A 16,163-nucleotide genomic window follows, 5' to 3' on the forward strand; every position below is an offset into this window, starting at 1 on the left:
TGAGTCCTTAAGGGGTTAAAGAGGTACTCTGGTGGACAAAAATGTTTAAATCAACTGGTCCCAGAAAGTTAAACAGATTTGTAAATGACTTCCATTAAAAAAAAAAAAATCTTTATCCTCCCAGTACCTTTTAGCTTCCGTATGCTACAGAGGAAATTCTTTTCTCTTTTTTAATTTATTTTTTTCTTGTCCACAGTGCTCTGTGCTGACACCTCTCTCCATGTCAGGAACTGTCCAGAGCAGCATAGGTTTGCAATGGGGATTTTCTCCTGCTCTGGAAAATTCCAGATACGGGCATCAGGTATCAGCAGAGCACTTAGGACAAGACAAAAGAAATTCTAAAAGAAAATACATTTCCTCTGTAACATACAGCTGCTAAAAAGTACTGGAAGAGTAAAGATTTAATAGAAGTCATTTACAAATCTGTTTAACTTTCTGGCACCAAATGTTTTCCACCGGAGTACCCCTTTAAATAGAAGACTGTGGTGCTCAGTCCATATAGATCAACTTCAATCTTCCATAATAGAAATAAAAGGCGGCACTCACTGGATCTTCTTAATTTCTTCTTTATTGAAGATGCATACTTACATCATTTCAGGGGGAGGCATACAGGGGGTATATCAAGGTGAGGCTACAGCTGCCGTTTTGCACGGTCTCATGATTAGTCAGGAGAGGCCTGAAGAAGCAAGAGACGTGCAAAACGGCAGCTGTAGCCTCACCTTGATATACCCCTGTATATCGAAGAAAATAAGATCCATTGAGTGCCGTCTTTTCATTTCTATTATGAAAGATAAAGCACTGGACTTGATAAACAAAATAACCGCTATTACTGACATAACATTTCGAACACTATGATTAAGGCCCTATAACTTCTCTCCAGAAAAGCTCAATGGTTACAGGTTTAAAACTAAGTGCTAGAAGCTTCTGTTTGGTCCTTTTACATGCCAAAATACATCTGTATTTTACATATGTAAATGCCCCAAAAAATAAAAAAAATATAAGACTTTTTTTTTGGGGGGGGGGGCTTATGCGTACTTTGTATAAAATGACTGAACTGCATACTCACATCATCCTTCATGTGCTCTTTAGGAGGATTAAATTCCTCATGGTATGACCGTCCACTTGATGCATGGATCAATCTACAAACAAGAAATAAAAGCTTCACAATATATCTCAATGATTAATAAAAGATAAAAGTTAGATAGAGAGTTTACTAGGAGAAATCATTCTTGCCATTACCTCCCGCAGATTCTACGCACAAGCAAAGAGTCATCCACACTAAACTCAATGACTGAATCCAGCTTTTCTTGTCGTTTTTCCAGAAGATCATCAAGCTATGTTAATGTAAAAGTAGAAAAAATTCTTATGAAATGTTATTGTGATAAAGTAGAAGTCCTCTGTGTAAATCTATGCAAAAAAAAAATAAATATATATATATATATATATATATATATATATATATATATATATATATATATATATATATATATATATATATATATATATATATATATATATATATATATATATATATATATTCTCAACAGGCACGTACAACTTGTGCACCACAATCCCTAGTTTGCTGCAATAGAGAATGTCACAATATATAATTTATAACTAGCAATATTTTGTGGTAGGGCTTCAAAACTGTAGGGTTAATCGTATTTAAGCAAGAGATATAAAGTAATGTGTAATCGGCAAACCTACCATAAACATTACTGTGGTATATATTTCCACAGCACTGAAATATTTTATGTTCAACATCCAACTGTGTGGGGTCAAGCAAATACCAAAGCCAACTATTTCATATTGCAGTATTTTGTCCTTGTCCCTCACCCTTAGGGAAAGGCTAAAGCTTTATTAAGACATGATCAACAGTGCCCAGTTACTGACAAGCAATCCGGGTACCCTGAGCTTGCACTTTAGCAGAAAAACTGGCGAAGGGAGTTGCTGCGGCCTACAATTTACCTCATACATACAACTACCTGGTAGGGCTCTGTTATCACTTCTGCTGTATTTGTCTGGGGAATACATTTGAAAGCACCATCCATACATGCAACTTGTAGCAATGCAATGTGAACAGATACAAAGTGCATAGCATTGCTAAAGCATGTAGGAAATTACCCTGTTAAGGACGCAGGGTATGAGTCGCTATTCACTAGCCTCACACTCACTTCTGCCAGGCAGCGGAGATCCTGCCGCTGCCTGGCATTTAACCCTTTGGATGCCGTAATCAATACCAATTGTAGCGTTTAAAGTGAAAGTGGAAGATGCCGGCAGCTCAGTGGAGCTCACAGAACACCCGCGACCTGACTGCTGGGGTTCCGGGAACCAAAATGGCAGAGGAGGGACTCCTTAACCTGCCTCCTACCACCCGATCGCTGATCCAATTATGTAGCCTGGCTAAGCCGATGGATTGCCGAACTTATTAGGTAATACTATGCCATAGGCATAGCATTATACAGTAAATGCCATCTAATGATTGCATATAAGAGTCCCCTATGGGGGACTTAAAAAAAATTAACATATTTGGCATTACCACATGCATAAATGTCCAAACTATTAAAATATAATGGAAATAACTGGAGACAATAAGCTGACACTGTTGTCTTGTAGGGGGTGTGTGGAATGCTCCTTAGTACTCCTCTCAGTCTGATATGCACAGGGCACAGTCACTAACTGCGGCTTGCTGACTGGTGGTGCTACGCTCCCAAGAGACAAAGAAATTGTAGAAAATATCCAAGAGGCAGAAAGGAAAGCAGCAACTCACCAAATTTGCAAAGCAAGCTTCTTTATTCAGCAGCTCAGTGGGTTACAAACAAAGTGATGCAGGTGCTCTAGACTAACACCACACGAACAACGTCCGTTTCTTCCGGAAGAAGCACTTTACGTGCGAAATGGACGTTGTTCGTGCGGTGTTAGTCTAGAGCACCTGCATCACTTTGTAACCCACTGAGCTGCGGAATAAAGAAGCTTGCTTTGCAAATTTGGTGAGTTGCCGCTTACCTTTCTGCCTCTTGGATATTTTTTTATTAAAATATAATGTTTATGAACACCAAAAATACTTATTTTTAATCACATATTGGGGAAAGAAAAAAAAAAAATATATGGAACCGATAAAAATTACAGATTACGGTGCAGAGAATGAGTACTCCTAGATCCCTGTATATAAAAAGATATAGTTATAGGGGTCAGAATGTTTTATGCATACGAATTTTGTAAAAAAAAAAAAAAAGTTTGTAATTTTTTAAAATAGAATATAAAAACTATACAAATTGAGTATCGGTTTAATCACATTAACCTACATTTTTAACAAATTATACTGCGTAAAAACCACCCCCCCCCCCCCCCCCCCCCAAAAAAAAAAAGTTGCAAAACTGCAGTTTTCTTATAAATTTCTGTCTGCAAAAGTTGTCATTACACAGTACAATTGTTTGTGCAAAAAACAAGCCCTCATACGGCTCTGTAGGTAAAAAAGCCGGTAACTCCTCACCGGTAATTGTGTTTCCCCAAGCCATGACAGCACCAACTGAGAGATGGACTCCGCCCCTAAGGACAGGAAACCTAGAGGATAAAAGTCAGGTCACTCCTCCCCAGCCTCAGTTAATTTCTGAGACTAGAAGGGCCTACCATTGGTTAGTATACAAAATATACATAAAACTACAAAAATAGGAAGATAGAAGATAATAAGGGTGAACCCCATACGAGAGCTGGGAAAAAAACAAAAAAAAAAAAAAAAACACACACACTAAAATAATTCTTCCGAAGCAAAGGGTGGGAATGCTACGATGCTGTCATGGCTCAGGGAAACAGTTACCAGTGAGCGATTTAACTCCTTAACCCCTTAAGGACCCAGGACGTACTAGAACGCCCTGGCACCCTGGGCTTTAAGGACCCAGGACGTACTAGTACGTCCTGGTATTTCTCCGGTCTCTGCCGCGCCCCGGGCAGAGATCGGAAGCGGATGCCTGCTGAAATGCTTCAGCAGGCATCCAGGGCAAACGCCGAGGGGGGCCATGTAGGGAAATCGCCCTTGCGATCTGCGGCGATACCGGGCTGATCGGGTCTCTGGGACCCGACCACCCGGTAATTTCGCATGATCCCGGCTGTCACAGACAGCCAGGACCATGCTAATGTATAGGAGCGAGGTGGCAAGCCTGCCACCTCCTCCGATCCCCTGCGATCTGTCGGTTAGTTAACCGACCAATCGCAGGGGGGGGGGGGGGGGGGGGGGGGGCAGTTACTTCCTCCCGTCCTGCCCGACCCCTTGAAGTCCGGAGAGGACGGGAGGAAGACCGAAGGACGCGGCGGTGGACGGGGGAGTGCTCGGGACCGGCCCCGGTACTTACCTCGTCCCTGAAGACCCGGATCCCGGCGAGGAAGATGGCGGCAGCGGCGACAGATGAGTAGATCTTCAGCCGCAGTCGGGCCCTTTACAGCAATGCACGTCGCCGTAAAGCGACATGCATTGCTGTAATGGGACCCTGTAAACTACAACTCCCAGCATGCCCAGACAGCTCTTGGCATCTGGGCATGCTGGGAGTTGCAGTTTTGCAACATCTGGAGGTCCACAGTTTGGAGACCACTGTGCCCTTCCAGATGTTGCAAAACTACACATCCTCAGCATGCCCTTACTGTCCAGGCATGCTGGGAGTTGTAGTTCTGTAACATCTGGCCCTTCAGATGTTGCAGAACTACAACTCCCAGCATGCCTGGACAGTTTTGGCATACTGGGAGTTTAGTTTTGCAACATCTGGAGGGCTGCGGCTGGGACACCACTACACAGTGGTCCCCAAACTGTTCTCCTCCAGCTGTTACGTAACCACTACTCCCAATATGCACTTCGGCTGCCTGGGCATGCTGGGAGTTGTGGTTTTTCAACAACTGGAGGCACACTGGTTGGGAAACATTGTCTGTTTTCCTAACTCAGTGTTTCCCAACCCGTGTGCCTCCAGCTGTTGCAAAACTAAAACTGCCAGCATGCACTGATAGACTGTGCATGCTGGGAGTTGTAGTTTTGCACCAGCTGGAGGTCCCCCCCCCCCCCCCCCCCCCCCTGTGAATGTACAGGGTACATTCACATGGGCAGGGGGCTTACAGTGAGTATCAGGCTGCAAGTTTGCGATGCAGCAAATTTTGCGCGGCAGCTCAAACTCGCAGCGGGAACTCTCTGTAATCCCCACCCGTGTGACTGTACCCTAAAAACACTACACTACCACAAAATAAAATAAAAAGTAAAGAACACTACGTATACACACACCCCTACACAGCCCCCCTCCCCAATAAAAATGAAAACGTCTGGTACGCCACGGTTTCCAAAATGGAGCCTCCAGCTGTTGCAAAACAACAACTCCCAGTATTGCCGGACAGCCATTGACTGTCCAAGCATGCTGGGAGTTTTGCAACAGCTGGAGGCACCCTGTTTGGGAATCATTGGCATAGAATACCCCTATGTCCACCCCTATGCAGATCCCTAATTCAGGCCTCAAATGCGCATGGCGCTATCACTTTGGAGCCCTGTCGTATTTCAAAGCAACCGTTTAGGGTCACATATGGGGTATCGCCGTACTCGGCAGAAATTGCCTAACAAATTTTGGGGGGCTTTTTCTCCTTTCACACCTTATGAAAAGGGGAAGTTGGGGTCTACACCAGCATGTTGGTGTAAAAAAAAAAAATTTTTACACTAACATGCTGGTGTTGCCCTATACTTTTCATTTTGACAAGAGGTAAAGGGGGGAAAAAGCCCCCCAAAATTTGTAATGCAGTTTCTCCTGACTACGGAGATACCCCATAAGTGGGCGTAAAGTGTTCTGGGGGCGCACAACAAGGCCCAGAAGGGAGAGTGCGCCATGTACATTTGAGGTGATTTGCACAGGGGTGGCTGATTGTTACAGCGGTTTTGACAAACGCAAAAAAGAAAAAAAAAAACACATGTGACCCCATTTCGGAAACTACACCCCTCACAGAATGTAATGAGGGGTGCAGTGAGAATTTACACCCCACAGGTGTCTGACGGATCTTTGGAACAATGGGCTGTGCAAATAAATAAATTTTGTACAGCCCACTGTTCCAAAGATCTGACAGACACCAGTGGGGGGTAAATGCTCGCTGTACCCCTTGTTAAGTTCCTCAAGGGGTCTAGTTTCCAAAATGGTATGCCATGGGGGGTTATTTTGCTGTCCTGGCACCATAGGGGCTTCCTAAATGCGACATGCCCCCGAGCAAAATTTGCTCTCAAAAAGCCAAATATGACTCCTTTTCTGAGCATTGTAGTTCGCCCGTAATGCACTTCATGCCAACTTATGGGGTACCTCCACACTCAGCAGAGATGGGGTTACAAATTTTGGTGGGGAATTTTCTGCTATTAACCCTTGCAAAAATGTGAAATTTGGGGGGGAAACACATTTTAGTGAACATTTTTTATTTATTTTTTTACATATGCAAAAGTCGTGAAACACCTGTGGGGTATTAAGGCTCACTTTATTCCTTGTTACGTTCCTCATGGGGTCTAGTTTCCAAAATGGTATGGCATGTGTTTTTTTTTTGCTGTTCTGGCACCATAGGGGCTTCCTAAATGCAACATGCCCCCCAAAAACCATTTCTGAAAAACGTACTCTCCAAAATCCCCTTGTCGCTCCTTCGCTTCTGAGCCCTCTACTGTGCCCGCCGAACACTTTACATAGACATATGAGGTATGTGCTTACTCGAGAGAAATTGGGCTACAAATTCAAGTATAAATTTTCTCCTTCTACCCCTTGTAAAAATTCAAAAATTGGGTCTACAAGAAAATGCAAGTGTAAAAAATGAAGATTGTGAATGTTCTCCTTCACTTTGCTGCTATTCCTGTGAAACACCTAAAGGGTTAAAACGCTGACTGAATGTCATTTTGAATACTTTGGGGGGTGCGGTTTTTATAATGGGGTCATTTATGGGGTATTTCTAATATGAAGACCCTTCAAATCCACTTCAAACCTGAACTGGTCCCTGAAAAATTGTGAGTTTGAAAATTTTGTGAAAAATTGGAAAATTGCTGCTGAACTTTGAAGCCCTCTGGTGTCTTCCAAAAGTAAAAACACGTCAATTTTATGATGCAAATATAAAGTAGACATATTGTATATGTGAATAAAATAAAATAAATATTTGGAATATCCATTTTCCTTACAAGCAGAGAACTTCAAAGTTAGAAAAATGCTAAATTTTCAAATTTTTCACCAAGAAAGGATGCAAGTTACCACAAAATTTTACCACTATGTTAAAGTAGAATATGTCACGAAAAAACAATCTCGGAATCAGATTGATAACTAAAAGCATCCCAGAGTTATTAATGTTTAAAGTGACAGTGGTCAGATGTTCAAAAAATGGCCGGGTCCTAAGGTGTAAAATGGCTCCTTAAGGGGTTAAAGGATGTAGGGTGTACCCGTACGCCCTATGCCCGGTCCCGATGTTTAAAGCGGGGTCATGCCGTGACCCTGCATCACACCGGGTCGGTCCCGGCTGCTAGTCATAGCCGTGAACCTGGGCTAACAGCGCGCAGCATCGATTGTTGTGCCGTGCGCTGTTAACCCTTCAGACGCGGCAATCAAAGTTGCCCGCTGTATCTGAAAACGAAAGTAAACGCTTCCCGGCAGCTCAGTCGGGCTGATCGGGACATCGCGATGTTCCGATCAGCTCGGATGCAGGCGGAGGTCGCCTAACCTGTCTCCGCGGCGTCCTATCATCGATTGATTGCTCCAAGCCTGAGCTACAGGCTTGAGCAATCGAGCCCCTATATGACTGATCCGTGCAAAGCTATGGCTTTGCAGGGATCAACATAGGAGGTCAGTGTGTGCAGTGTTATACCGTATATACTCGAGTATAAGCCGAGTTTTTCAGCACGATTTTTCGTGCTGAAAACACCCCCCTCAGCTTATACTCGAGTGAACTCCCCCACCCGCAGTGGTCTTCAACCTGCGGACTTCCAGAGGTTTCAAAACTACATCTCCCAGCAAGCCCGGGCAGCCATCGGCTGTCCGGGCTTGCTGGGAGTTGTAGTTTTGAAACCTCCGGAGGTCCGCAGGTTGAAGACCACTGCGGCCTTCAACATCATCCAGCCCCCTCTCACCCCCTTTAGTTCTGAGTACTCACCTCCGCTCGGCGCTGGTCCGGTCCTGCAGGACTGTCCGGTGAGGAGGTGGTCCGGTGGGATAGTGGTTCCGGGCTGCTATCTTCACCGGGGGCGCCTCTTCTCCGCGCTTCGGGTCCGGCCTCAGAATAGTCACGTTGCCGTGACAACGACGCAGAGGTGCGTTCATTGCCAACGTACTTCTGCGTCATTGTCAAGGCAACGCCTCTATTCCGGGCCGGAAGCGCGGAGAAGAGGCGCCCCCGGTGAAGATAGCAGCCCGGACCACCTCCTCACCGGACCACCTCCTCTCCGGACCACCTCCTCTCCGGACAGCCCTGCAGGACCGGACCAGCGCCGAGCGGAGGTGAGTACTCAGAACTAAAGGGGGTGAGAGGGGGCTGGATGATGTTGAAGGCCGCAGTGGTCTTCAACCTGCGGACCTCCGGAGGTTTCAAAACTACAACTCCCAGCAAGCCCGGACAGCCGATGGCTGCCCGGGCTTGCTGGGAGTTGTAGTTTTGAAACCTCTGGAGGTCCGCAGGTTGAAGACCACTGAGGGCGAATGATGAGAAGAGGATGATGAAGGGGGTGTGTGGGGATGATGAAGGGGGGTGGGGATGATTACAAGGGGATGATGAAGGGGGGGATGTGCGGGATGATAAGGGGATGATGAAGGGGGGATGTGTGGGATGATGACAAGGGGGGATGTGTGGGATGATGACAAGGGGGGATGTGTGGGATGATGACAAGGGGGGATGTGTGGGATGATGACAAGGGGATGTGTGGGATGATGACAAGGGGATGTGTGGGATGATGACAAGGGGATGATGATGAGGATGTTAATGACGGGTCTGGATGATGACAGGGGGGGGGGATGAGGTATTTTCCACCCTAGGCTTATACTCGAGTCAATAACTTTTCCTGGGATTTTGGGTTGAAATTAGGGGTCTCGGCTTATACTCGGGTCGGCTTATACTCTAGTATATACGGTAGGTCCCTATGGAAGCTAAAGCACGGCAAAAAAAAAAAAAAAAGTTAAAGGCCATTTAACCCCTTCCCTAATAAAAATATGAATCACTCCCTTTTCACATTTACAAAAAAAAATTATTAAAACTGTAAATAAAATAAACATATGTGGTATCGCCGCGTGCGAAGATGTCCGAACTATAAAAATATATTGTTAATTAAATCGCACGGTCAATGGCGCGCATGCAAAAAAAAATTCCAAAGTCCAAAATAGTGTATTTTTAGTCACTTTTTATATCATGAAAAAATGAATAAAAAGCTATTAAAAAGTCTGATCAATAGTTATAGGGGTTAGAAGATGAGAATTTTTAACATATAAATTTTCCTGCATGTAGTTATTTTCCGAAGTACGACAATATACAACCTATATAAGTAGGGTATCATTTTAACCGTATAGACCTACAGAATAAAGATAAGGTGTTATTTTTACCAAAAAATGCACTGCGTAGAAACGGAAGCCCCAAAAATTTACAAAATGACATTTTTCTTCAATTTTGTCGCACAATCAATTTTTTTTTCCGTTTCGCCGTGTATTTTTGGGTAAAATGACTAATGTCACTGCAAAGTAGAATTGGTGGCACAAAAAATAAGCCATCATATGGAATTTTATGTGCAAAATTGAAAGTGTTAGGGTTTTTCCATTTTCATTTTTTCCTCATCCCCTTCTAAAAATCATAAGTCCTTAAGGGGTTAAAAGCAGAGGAGGAAAAAATGAAAATGCAAAAAAAATATGTTAATTGGCCAGGCCTTAAGGCCAAAATGGTCTTGGTCCTTAGGGGGTTAAAGAAAGGGTTATTTTTTTTTTCTCCTTTTCCTGACAGTCATCCAGATAAGCTTAACAGTTTTTTCTTCTTCAAAAAACGTATTAAACTATATGCAACTGGACATCCGTTTTCAAACCGTATACGGTTTAAAACCACAGAGGTATATACAGTATTACACGGTTTGGTCCGTTTTTACACAAAAAAAACTGATACGGGAACCGTATTGCAAAAACGAGATGTGAATGCAGCCTTAAAAGGGGGTACTCCGGTGCTTAGACATCTTAAGCTGCGGGACTCCCGCGGTCAGGCATCTTATCCCCTATACTTTGGATAGGGGATAAGATGTCTAAGCACCGGAGTACCCCTTTAAGGTTTTAAGCAATAATATTAGATAAATAAAACACTTTAGATTTCTGTTGGCTGTCAATGAATTTGTTTCCATCAAAACTGTACACAACTATTCTTACTCATCTTATCAGCTAAACAGATTTCTACAATGTATTATGGTAGGTAAAGTCTATTCAGACACGACTGCAGCCTATACATTTAGGTCATGGCATAGAGACTACTAGTTTTTTTCAGTGCAATTAAACATTAAAAATTCTGGCATGACTGCATATGATACTGGTATTTCTACAAATAAAATAAGGATCTGTATGGTAAAAAATAAATAAATAAATTTTTTACTCAAACTATTATTCGGTTAGTATAGAAAAGAATATCATCAACAGTCAAGTATAAGGACCAGGCAAAACCCACCTCCCCATATAATCATCTCTTTTACATAATTGTAAAGGCAATTTAAAAAAGGAGGTTAAAAGACTGGGGTAAGCAAATGCAAGTGTGGAGTTTTCAGGTTAGGAGTTATATTTTTGACACTAATAAAATGGCCATGACTGCTATCTTATGCTAAAAAAAAAAAAAAAAAAAAAGATTTACATTCCCTTTCATTCTGAGCCACAGTAGGCTCCTTAAAAAAAAATAAATAAATAAATAAATAAAAAGTCAGTCTTAAACAATGCTCTAAAAAAATAAGTAAAGCAACCTGTATATCATAAAGGGATAAGAGATTTTATTCACAAAGAAATTACCATCTCTGCTTGCTTGACAGTGCGAGGAAATCCATCTAGCAGAAATCCCTTTTTACAAGGTGGTGTATCAAGATTCTTTTCAATCAGTTCTACCACCATTTCATCACTGACCTAAAAAAGAAGTTTAAAAATAAATAAATAAAAAAAGATAATTGAGTCCTGCCAGAAATATAGTAACCACTCTACATGTTAGGCTATGTTCACATAAGCGGTCGGAGCTCTATTTGCAGATTCTGTTGAAATGATGGGTCTTCGGTTTTATTTATTTATTTATATTTTTATATTTATATTTTTATTATTATTATTATTTATTTTTTATCCCCCCCCCATTCTAAAATCATAAAAAATAAATGGGCATCCAATGGAACCCTGACTCTATTCAAAGTGAATAGAACCAGTCAATTGGTGTCCGTCGTGACAACATCCGTCCCAGCACGGTTATCAGCGGTTACAACGGAGCTTCACAACGCTGATGTGCACAGTGTAAAATGTGTATTTGTATAGAGGATTCAGACATACTGACCAGTTTTCCAGCATCCATTGTAGCTTTCAAGCGTTTCCCCAACTCCGATCCAGAAGCCACCATGGCTCTCAACATATCTCCTGTAGCAAGGTGACACACACAGTACTTTTCTGCCAATTTAGGAGCCTAGGATTATAAAAAAAAATGCTCATAACACTGCAATATGATCTCACAAGAATACATTTGGTAAGAAAAGCTGCATTTTTAAGAGGCACTATAGGATTTTTTGTTTCTCTTATGAAGCGCAGTAAGGCTATTACTAGCGAATAAGGTAGAGGTTCTTGTATATGCCTTGTACTGTTATGGAGGGTATGGGTTTTCATATCTTGATTCCCATTTTCTCACCGATGTGGTTTTCTTTCTGTCTACATTTCCCATGTTGCCCTAGTTTTGCAGACAGAGTGTGGAGTCCCATCACTGCACTTGCTCCAAGTCCTAAGTGCAGTAATTAAAGGACAACTGTAGTGGTCAAAAATCCCTGCCTAAATGTTCCCCAAACAAAAGTTATACAATTCAGTCAATTAGTTCTATTTACCTATATGCAGCCGTTTCTGAGATATTAGAGTTGCCAGCATAGCCCAGTAGTCCTGCGTCCGTCCTCTATTCATTACATTGCAGCCGCCATCTTGGGGACGGAGATCTCTTCCTCCCAGCAGTGTTTGTGCTCCCCCCTAGCCTCTGTCAGGTCCTCCCTCTTATGCATATGCATGAGCGGGTGCTTTCTGAGGCAGCCATAGGCTCATCCTCAGAAACGCCCCTATCTGTAAGATTCAAGCAGGGGGAGAATGAGGACGTCCACAGCTCCTCCCCCCTCCCCTGCTCTGTCTACATAGGACCTCACTTATCACCGGGAGGATTCAAGTTTTCATGGGGGAAAACACAGAGCAAACCACAGAGCAGGGAGGGGAGGACGTGTGTGTGTGGAGGAGACATATTACACTGCACGGGCTGGTGGTGTATAGACTACAGGGAAGAAATATCATACTGGAGATGATTCTGTGTGTGTGAGATGGGGGGGGGGAAGACTACTGAATGACACATTCTGGGAGTTGTAGTCCCTGTTATGTGTGTGTGTATGCCAGTGTTTCCCAACCAGGGAATGCTGGGAGTAGTAGTTTTGCAACATCTGGAGGCACCCTGGTTGGGAAACACTGGTGTATGAACTACAACTCCCAGGAGACTACAGAGATACGATATAGGTGTTGGTGAACTACAACTCCCAGGAGATTACAGAGATACAATAGAGGTGTTGGTGAACTACAACTCCCAGGAGACTACAGAGATACAATACAGGTGTTGGTGAACTACAACTCCCAGGAGACTACAGAGATGCAATATAGGTGTTGGTGAACTACAACTCCCAGCCAGGAGACTACAGAGATACAATACAGGTGTTGGTGAACTACAACTCCCAGGAGTCTCCTGATACAGTAGAGGTGTTGGTGAACTACAACTCCTTTATACACTCAAACAGTAGAAAGCTGACACGGCATGCTTGGATGTATAGTCTTACAACAGCTGGAGTCACCTCTGCAACTCCAAGCATGCACATACAGCAGAAAGCTGACAGGGCATGCTGGGATTTGTAGTCTTGCAACAGCTGGAGGCACCACTGGAATTCCCAGCATGCCCGAACAGCATATAAAATAACTGGGCATGCTTGGAGTTGTAGTTGTGAAAAAGATGGAGGGACCCCTATCAGGACAGTTTTATAGACAAACAATTATGTTTTTACCATTTTTACTTTCACTCTCCACTCTCCAGTGTCCACACTACAGTGAGCACGGAGGCAGCTGCTTCATCACTGGACAGGAGCAGCATGGGGAGGGGGAGATGAGCAGAAGGGGAGGGTGTATGCATAGGGAAGAGAGATATGAGCGTTACAATATAATAATTTGCTCGGGGGGATAGAACAGGGGGAGGGCAGCAGCTTACAGGAAGTAAGCACAAGGCATGATGGGAGATGTAGTTTTATTTTCACTTCTCCTCCGTAATTCGTGTGCTGATAACGGGAGAAAGACTGGGCCAATTTTGATGGGGGAGACATCGTTGGAAAGGTCTTTCAAAGACCTATTAAATGAGGTAAAAAAAAAGTTTTTTTGCCCAGCACTGCAGATGTCCTTTAATAGACAAAGTTCTGTACCCTTGCACTACGCAAGTACACACTTTGAATTAGAAAACACATCAAGACTGAACTGTAAGCCGTTTCCCAACCAGCATACCTAGAGCTGTTGCACAACTACAACTGGTTTTGCAACAGCTGGTTGCACCCTGGTTGGGAAACACTGGTCTAACCAGTGCACTTAGTCAAACCAACTATCTGCTGCTGAAGTCCAGCCTGGTTGGTGCAAGTTCACAATATGTGCAGTTTTGATGCAATTTCTTATTGAAAGTGCATTTCTTTTAGAGAAATTACCATGAGGAGAAAGTGATTTGACCTATAAAATACTTTACTGTGAAGTCTTTGGGGAGGGTGTATAACTCAGCAGTAATGAGTGTATGGACTTGCCTACTATATATCCTCATCCCGTAGAGAGCATAGCAACATACAGATAGAGCTGGGTGGGGAGGGGTCCAGGAGCTGCCAGGAAGGATATGATAGTGTCATCCTGTAGTGTCAGCCAGCTGACCCGGGATAGAACACTTCGAGACACAAAGCCATTTCATTTTCTGGTGGTGTGAATGCGAACTACATGACCCAGCTACAGTAAGGAACTGAATGAATGCAGCAGAGCTGTAACAAAATAAATGGCACTGTAGGAAGAGTGCAAACAAGTGTGCCAAAAAAAAGTATTTTCTTAGCTTCTCCAGGTTACAGTGCGGCCCGAGACATTAGATCACTAGTCAGGCATTGAAAGGGAGCCTGTCTGTGTCAATGAGTGAGTGGAGTGACCGCTGGGTGGAAAAGAGCTCATTATCCACAGGGAAATGTCCCAGCACTGTCCCAATGACTGATGTGTGGGAAGGAGAAAAGTGAACTCCCACTTACAAATGAGGGATCCTGGGACTTTTAGTTGGAGGGAACTCCAACAGGAAATAGCCATTTCGCAAAAAGAAAGCAGCAACATTATAGTGGACTCACAACACAGCCATTTAGCCCCAAGACAAGCACTGGTCTTTCCTAAGCATGAAAATTACTATCTGGCAGATAAGTACTAAAGTCACCTTATGGTGGATAACCCCTTTACCTGTCAGGCCTAGGGCACAGTATGATAGAAACTAATGGTCCCATAATGCCAGCCAAATAGACTAGTTCTGTGAGTGCAGCCCTGGCCCATCTAGGCCAGCTACGTGAGCATCTGTCACCCATCATGAACTCAGATTATAAGTCTCTGAGCCGATGTAAAAAAGAATAAAGGTGATGTGCAGGGTTCCCTTCTTGGAAGCATTTTGCAATCCAATATTCTGCATAACATATTCACAGAAATTTAGCATGAAAAATATGTTGTACATTACATTGCTTATGGCAGTCTTTTATAAAATTCCATTATAAATAAATGTATGCATGAGTATGTGAAGTAACCTAAGAGAGGGCAAACAAAAAGTCACACTAAAGGTCATGTTGTTTAAAGGTTGAATATTTGTACTAGAAAACCAGAGACACTGCTACGTTGGCCCTAACAAGGTTTATATGTCATATCGCAAGATTCAGACAGGTTTGATAACTTATAAAAAAGTAGTGCAAAGGTAAAGTAGCTCATATCAACTTAGTCAGATGGCAGCACTTCCATATCTAGGAAGATGAAAGCAATAACAAGACTGGCTACTACAGACAACTCCTTGCACTAGTTTAGATAAGTCTCCTCCACTATCTTGTCCAGTAAGCATTATAGGGAGGAATTCACCAAGATTCGTGTAGGTTAATGGTTAACCCCATTAATTTGTGCGGTGGAAATTGTGTACCTGCAGCAAATTGACTAAACGGTGCAGGGTAAGTGATAAATATGGTGCTGATCACATTTCTTACTTCAGTACTCCACTTTGTATGGCACCTCCTCTGCGACTTTCTGCAACTTTTTACTAAGGCTAGGTTTCCACACAGGTTTCTTTTTTGAAAACTGCCACTGCAGAAGCGGATCCAATTGGAAGAAGTATAAGCCCTTCCTTTATATTTCCCATTCCTTGTGAATACACTTCTGGTTTTGGCTCAAACACTGCAGTGGCAGTTTAAAAAAAAAATAATAATTAGAAAACAAAACAGAAAAAAAACCTGTGTGGAAACCTAGCCTAATGCTGTCCACTGCCGGTGTTGTAAGCAAAGTGAGGTCTGGTGTAGATTTACAACAAACTGTGTGACAATCGCACATGATATATTCATGACCACTGTAAAAAGTTACCAGACTATGGAATAGCTCTGCAGTTTTTTTAAAAAAAAAAAGCTTCTAAAACAAAAGACCCAATGGAAAGTCTCTAAACAGCATCTGAGACAAACTGTGCGACAAATTTTCAACACAAAAACAAGGTAAAAGCAATGATAAAATAAATTTCCCCTATGTTCCTTTAAAAAAAATAAAAAAGGGACAACCCTTTTATTAATAAGAATGGTAGACTACTGGAAAAATGATAGTGAATTTAAAGGAGAACTCCAGAATATAAAAATTGTACCTTCCTCCGCTCCCCCGGGGCCTCCTGTCTCCACCATGATCCTCTTCCTG

At 42.9% G+C, this 16,163-nt stretch overlaps 1 protein-coding gene across 4 annotated transcripts in view; it reads right to left on the reverse strand.

The window, feature by feature from the left end:
• Positions 1-16,163, reverse strand: part of AK2 (adenylate kinase 2) — a 33,014-nt gene that overhangs the window by 12,055 nt on the left and 4,796 nt on the right. For all 4 annotated transcript variants that reach the window (XM_056556568.1, XM_056556569.1, XM_056556570.1 and 1 more), the window contains exons 2-5: positions 11,509-11,634; positions 10,986-11,096; positions 1,240-1,334; positions 1,067-1,139 (exon numbers count right to left, since the gene is read on the reverse strand). In XM_056556568.1, coding sequence (XP_056412543.1) covers positions 1,067-1,139; positions 1,240-1,334; positions 10,986-11,096; positions 11,509-11,634 — 405 coding nt within the window. The remainder of the gene's footprint in view (positions 1-1,066; positions 1,140-1,239; positions 1,335-10,985; positions 11,097-11,508; positions 11,635-16,163) is intronic.

The sequence above is a fragment of the Hyla sarda genome, chromosome 2 (genome assembly GCF_029499605.1).
Source record: "Hyla sarda isolate aHylSar1 chromosome 2, aHylSar1.hap1, whole genome shotgun sequence".
Classification (NCBI taxonomy): Eukaryota; Metazoa; Chordata; class Amphibia; order Anura; family Hylidae; genus Hyla; species Hyla sarda.